This window comes from Neoarius graeffei, chromosome 14 (assembly GCF_027579695.1).
Source record: "Neoarius graeffei isolate fNeoGra1 chromosome 14, fNeoGra1.pri, whole genome shotgun sequence".
Classification (NCBI taxonomy): Eukaryota; Metazoa; Chordata; class Actinopteri; order Siluriformes; family Ariidae; genus Neoarius; species Neoarius graeffei.
This window is the reverse complement of record NC_083582.1, coordinates 9,327,506-9,334,547: the sequence shown is the minus strand read 5'-3', so window position 1 is coordinate 9,334,547 and position 7,042 is coordinate 9,327,506. Positions and strand designations below refer to the sequence as shown.

General features: G+C 40.7%; 1 protein-coding gene across 1 annotated transcript in view; it reads left to right on the top strand.

Moving 5' to 3' along the window:
- The first annotated feature begins 2,845 nt into the window (after nt 1-2,845).
- LOC132897460 (sex hormone-binding globulin-like) overlaps nt 2,846-7,042 on the top strand; it is a 63,560-nt gene continuing 59,363 nt past the window's right edge. The window contains exon 1 of the mRNA XM_060938727.1: nt 2,846-2,912. Coding sequence (XP_060794710.1) covers nt 2,868-2,912 — 45 coding nt within the window. The 5' untranslated portion in view covers nt 2,846-2,867. The remainder of the gene's footprint in view (nt 2,913-7,042) is intronic.

The following is a 7,042-nucleotide window of genomic DNA, read 5'->3' as shown; positions in this document are numbered from 1 at the left end:
TTGAAGCTATCTGAGGCATAAAATCTAAATATTTTAAGAAACATCTTTATTAGCTTTATTGGCGAAGTAGATAAACCATCACTGCACTAGATTTCTCAGCTATGAATAGGGTAAGCACATAGAAATTCAGTATTCCTTTGTATATATTTTTTTGATGTAATGGAAATTTTTAGTGCTTTGATGAAGAAAATGTACTTTTTTATCCATAGATTAAAACAGACCTCAGGAATAGGCTCCAAGGGGCACACCTGGCAGCCTGCTTATGAATCTCCATAAATGGTCTCGAACCCAATGACTTCCCTTACGATAGGGCACTTGAGTTTTTTTTTCAGGAAGCCACGCAGAATTAAATGTTCTGATAGGGCATTTAGGCTTTGCACCAATTAGGGTAATGCTTTTTCATTGTTAGTTGCCTTGGTGTTACCTTAAGTGGTTTCTTACATCTAATTATGATATTTTATTATTATTTTGTTGTTACATTATACTTTATTTCATTTTAGTATTGGTTGAGGTAAGTGTTGAGTTCAATATTTAAAAAAAAAACCTCAGGCTTGTTTTTTGCAATTTATTCCTTGAATGTCAACTAAAGAATGATTGAAAGATTGCCAGCAAAAAGGCAAAAAACTAAGGTCAAAACTAAACTTTAACTTCAATTTTGGTGAGTAATTTTCATAAATTTAAAAGACTTGTTTTCCACCAACATCAAGCCCAGCAAACTAATGGCCTGCCCTGTAATGTAAAGTTGGGTCGAGGAATGAAACCAGGCAGGGTTCTAGTAAAAATTGTTTTAGATGTCTTCTCTTAAAGAACTTAAAAGAATTTAGATTGAACTGAATAATCTCAAATGCTTCTTGTAGCTTTAAAATAGTCCCAGCAGGTGACTCTGAAGAAAAATACTGTGTTCGAACACCGCCCGCTGTAAACACTTTGCATACACCCCAATGACTGACTCCACTGACCGCCACGACACCACTGCGCACGATTCCCTCATCGGCACAGTGGAGCACCACAAATTGCTACCTGGTCTGTGGGAAACACTGATCCTGTTTTAGAATTTATATATACTCTACAAATCAATGAAGATGGATGCTTATTGTGATGTTTTGAATGCCTACCTCAAATAGCTGACACCTTGCAGGAGCACTCTAGCTAAGCTAGTTTACAGACATCTTTATTTACCATTTTACCTGCTTGGCCAATGATGTGGGGGTAATCTGTACAATAAGGCACACTGTAATTTAACAACTGAAGAAAGTATAACACTGCAATCTTCAGAAAACTAACGCAGTTATCAAGTTATGTAAACGTAGTGGACAATCTTATATCTGTAGAAAACACCTAAGTGTACACTAATTGAAAACGTTTCAAAACTAAGATTGTCTTCAAAAGTTAAAACGTTTTCTATAATTGGCACAAGTTTAGGGGAAAACACTTCAGTGTAGGTTTGTAAAAGGGCAGCAGGCGATCCTCAAATGTTACCTACATATGTGGCACAGAATTTGTACAAGTGTACATGCAACATCAAAAAAACAATAATAAAAAAGTGAATACTCAATGTGAAAGGCAGTGGAACATTAACTGACTTGGAACATACACACACCAATTTCAGTGTAGGTGGACAATGAACTGACTTGGAACATACAGTACATACATGAATTGGGGTGTAGGCCTCACTCATGTGTACTGATGAAATTATACCACTCCAAATCCGGTCTGTGCTGAGCTGATTGAATATCTAACATTCATTGCAAAATCCTCGTAATTTTGAAAATGGCCAGGGATGTACAAAGTTGAGAAGCATGTTGAGGTACAACGAGCCAGTAGCTACCTTCACGATCATCCGTCCTGTTGGGAGCTCCCATCCAACCCAGAACTGGGTCAATTCTGCTAGCTCAGATGGTGTTGCTGTTTTTTTTTTTTTATTTGGGGGGGTAGATAAATAGAAAAATGCATATAAATGCCATGGTACGACTTGTGTTCAGATGAGCAGCCAGCATGCATTGACTAAGCCTTCTTTTGCAGAATGAGAAATTCAGCCCTTTTTTGAGTCTTGTCAAAAATGTGACTACAAAGCATATAGTAAGAGTCTCTCCTACCTGTCCTCAAATACCCAGCAATTTGATTCTGGATGGTCATGGGGTACTCGTCATCACGATCTTCATCATCTTCTGGCCAGACAATGTGATCCAAAACAGCCTAGATATTTGAGAAAAAAATAACAAGGCAGTGTCGGTGAAAAAAAAAACGAAAAAAAAAACGAAAAAAAAAACAAAAAAAAACGGGATTTATGTCTTTCTGAAATCCAGAATATAGCTGGTACACATTCAAATTCAAATATTCTTGACCCTATCCTTAAGTTCCTTAGGGATAAATAAAAGAAATCTACTACTATAAATTATAGAAAAACCTTAACACTGCACATCTATTTTATAAGGCAGATTTTCACAAAACTAGAAAATTAAAGTCAGATCAGTTTTTCAAAACAAATTAGAGCTGACTAGTGATCCCATGCTCTAATATGGGAAATTTACCACAGCATTTAGCTCGGACTCTTCTTGCCGTGGAAACAGCAAACGGGCACATTCAGGCTTTTGCTGAATTAGGGTGAGAACCTTTGTATCTCGCAGACCCTTCTTCATTTGTTTAATTTGCCTTTGTCTTCTCACAATCACCTGTGGGGGAAGCAAATAAAAAATGACAATGGTAGAGCCTATGCGGCAGACACATGTGAGGGATTGCACAACAGAAATAATTTGAGATGGAAATACATGTCTAACGGCATGTTTCAACAGCTTCTCGAACAGCCACGCCCTGTTTGTTTGTAATAGAGGGGACAGGTCCCAAGACAGTGCAAGACTGTTCACACGATGCTGTTGATCCTCAGACAGGGGTTCATCTCCATCCAGCTTAAGGTACAATGCAAACAATAAATTTTAGTACAGTACACAACAGTGATAGCTCAGTTCAAGGAGTAAGGAATGAGGAGAGCAGAAAGGCTATGTTGTGCCCCCCCACAACCAACAAATGACATATGTGTTTTGTAAAGCACATTTAGAAATTCTATTCGCAACACAAAATCCCTCTTTTGAAGGGGCCTAGTCGAGGTGAGAGGTGTTTGTTGTCAAGGTGGCTGGGGGAAACCTGGGAAAGTGAGATATTGAGAAAATCTTTGGCCTTTTGCATACCATTTGTATTGTCTCTCTGATGTCGTAGTCAGCCACATCTTAAATGGTAATAGTTGCTGTGTCAGTGTCGCCATTTGTGATCATGTGTATGACTGCTTCGCTAAGGCCACTCAAGAGGGGGCCACCATGCAAAAACGAATGGCCAATCATACGGCCAGCCACGATAAATAGGTCACCTTCTAGTACTGCTTCAGATGTAGCCGGTAGCAGATGGGTTTTTTCGCCCTCAAAAAGTAGAGTGATGTTGGTTACATCTAAACAAGAAAAAAACAATGCAGAAACAGGCAAAGGAATGAATGTCCTCAGAATAATAATGCTTTCACATTGAGGAACTGCATTAATCGCAAAAACTCCGAAAATATTACCACTCTTGATATTGAAGCCTTGCTGCAGTTTCGAGATCACCAAGCTGAGGTAGTGTCGCTCCACTCCCACAGCGGGATCACCTAACAATTAAATCACACAATATAGTCATATAAATCACACTGTTTTAAACTGACATTTACATAATACTGTATTTTGTGACGCTGTGGCCCACTGTGATTACCCTTTAAACTACAGTGGAGTGGTCGTGCCCAGTTCATGTCAGGGACTTTGTAAAGCAGAAGGATGTCACGAGTTTGCGTAACCAAATCAGTTCCTAGGTCAATGCAAGCGTGGATGGGAAATTCTCCAGCAGCTTCTTGTAGGACTTCACGTTTAAACAGTGTTGCTGCAGCTGATACTGCCTCGACAGCTTGCCAATCTGTAAACAATGTAGATGTCAAAAGGATAATTATGGTACTCATTGATGCTATGCACAAGGGCAACACGATGTTACCAGTACCAGAATGCTAATACCTTTGTTTGTGTGTGGTGAGGGACTGTATAGAGCAGTGCTAGTTGAGGGGCTCTGTAGGCGTCCAGATGCCCTTGAAACAAAGAGACATACAGATTTAGGCATGTATTAATGCATGCATGCGTGCTACCTAGGCACCACCAGGACAATACAGAGAGAAACATATTGGTACCACACAAAGTTGACATCTACCCGTCTCCACATGTGCTTGCATGTTCAGAAAGCAGGTTGAGCGGAAATTGTTCAAAACAAATTGGACAGCTAGCCTGAAACAAAACATGCATTAAACACATTATATTCACATACACCAGAAGTACTTCTTAAACAGTAAATGCAATTGGTTGTTAGCCAAAAGTGTTATTCAATTAAAAACATTAAGAAAAATACCAACCTTCTCTATATATACACACACGTCAGGCAGCCCGCCATCATTTCCTTCTTCTTCTTGAGGTGTATCCTATGAATGACAAACAAATTATGACTGAGTTACAGTACTTCAAATCATGAAGTTATTTAATTCTATTCATATCAATGCATCGGGCGGCACGGTGGTGTAGTGGTTAGCGCTGTCGCCTCACAGCAAGAAGGTCCTGGGTTCAAGCCCCGGGGCCGGCGAGGGCCTTTCTGTGTGGAGTTTGCATGTTCTCCCCGTGTCCGCGTGGGTTTCCTCCGGGTGCTCCGGTTTCCCCCACAGTCCAAAGACATGCAGGTTAGGTTAACTGGTGACTCTAAATTGACCGTAGGTGTGAATGTGAGTGTGAATGGTTGTCTGTGTCTATGTGTCAGCCCTGTGATGACCTGGCGACTTGTCCAGGGTGTACCCCGCCTTTCGCCCGTAGTCAGCTGGGATAGGCTCCAGCGGCTAGAGATAATGAGATGAGATGAGATATCAATGCATACTTCACAAACGTAGAACGGAAAAAAGAGAGGAAGCTTCTTTCCACAAGCTTGGATCACTTAATTAATCCACCTTCCACCACCCACTCCTCACCATTACACCACAACCAGATGACTTCAAGCCAACCCCACAAACAATATCATGAGCCTGTCGACCCCCCTCACCCCAAACAGTGTCCATGTGCCACAGCCACAAATAGCTCCATGTATGTGACAAACATCCTTGTGTCCTTCAAGTGTAATGGAATGATTACCTCTACGCAGGATTTAATATGCTCAACAAGCAGCTGAATGGGCATACACTGTCCACAAGTCTTGCATGAAGATTTGGGCATTTTCTGGAACTCTGCTGCATCTGGGGGCAGAAGAGTCATATCTAGAGTCTCCTGAAGCGGAATGATATAAAGCACGTGTTTGCCATTGGCTGTGTTGGCCTTGAGCATTTTTCCTGAATAGCCACTAGAGCCTTGGGCCAAAACAGAGAGGGTTCTCTGTCCACCCCCACCTAGAGTTAGCACAGAAAACAACATGAAGTATGCAGAGTAAGTGGTGTTACTGTCAAAAAAGGTCAAAGATGAGTAGTACAGTGGTGCTGAACCTTTGTGAACCCTTAAGAGTTTACCCAAATTCATCCCAAAGGTGTTGTTACATCAGGTTGAGGTCAGGTAAGGACAGGCCATTTCAGTTTGTTCACACCAAACTCTCTAAGCCAAGGCTAGCACACATTTTAAAAAAGGATACCTTCACCAAACACACTTGCCACTTACAGTACTTGGATATGTGCCCACGAAACTTTGGCAATATAGTGCAATAAGTCATTTGATGAACAGAGTTTAGTGAAACGAAAGAAGCTGTTGATGCCAAATTTAAAGCCACGCTAGACAGTTCATGCAAAGGCGATTAACTTGAAAATGTTGCCCAGTTCAGCTTTAAAGTGACCAACAGTAAAACTCAAATGAACCATTATTACTACACAGTACCTGATGATTTGTAGAGAAGCCATCCTCCAGACAAACCCCTCATTTTGGGGTATTCCTCAAGAAGAACCCTGGTAATCTGTGGAGACACTGAGATATGAGAGCTTAGCCTTTATATGCTGTTCTGTTAAAAAAGACCCTTTTTACACATTTACTGAACACCCTGGTGGTTGCTGGTTTTAAATGAATCGGTCAGAGTTTCAGCGTGCGGATGTCTATTTCTTTTCTGTCATTGATATGCTTCTGTCCTGCAACTGGCCTCAGTGAGTTGGGATGTGCATGCACATGGATTAAAGCAAAAAAAAAAAAAATCATCTGACTGAAAAAAAAGCTCCATGTCGTTGGCCCCTACCACGTCAGCGATGCGTCAAATTTTAATTGCCGTGTTGTCCATTATCCCCTCAGCCCCTACTTATAGTACATTTACATAATTTTAACAATGACTAAAGCTAAGGCAAGACTTGACCATTGTCATTACAGGTTATAAATGATGAAACATCAAGTTTTCAGCGCAAAGTGCAAATTTATTTCAACAATACTTTAGTAATGCACAACAGTGGTTAAGAGAAAAGTGCAAGTGCAGTCGAACTTGAACCATGCTTTCAAAAGAGTGGAACAGAAAGAAAAATAAGAAAATCTGTTGACATAAAACCAGGAAACAAGAAAAGTAAAGTGAAAGTTCACTTTTTCTGCTTCTTCGCAGTGAAGCCAAAGGCATCTAGTTTTTTGCCATTGCTTCCATAGACTTTTTTTTATGGCAAACTACACAAAAGCACACACCTGCCATTTTCATCTTTTTGCACCATGAACTAAAATTTAAATGGCTTGCCATTATCGCCCATTTCATTTCGCCAAGCCCATCTCCACTTATTCTTTACCGTTTTGTCGATGTCTGACACATCTGTGCCTTCATTTAAAAGAAGCGCGTCCATGCTGGCAAAACCGAAAGTAATTTGACGCGCTCTAGTGATGGAAATCGAAGGGCCTATGTCAGGTGACCTTATACACAGTACTCGAGTTGAGGGGGGATGTGGGGGGGAGGCATCCCCCTTCTGAAATAAAAATCTCAAATCATTCCCCTTATAAAACAGCCATCCCCCATCACATCCCTTGGGCCATTTTACCAATTAATGTGGAAATTAGCC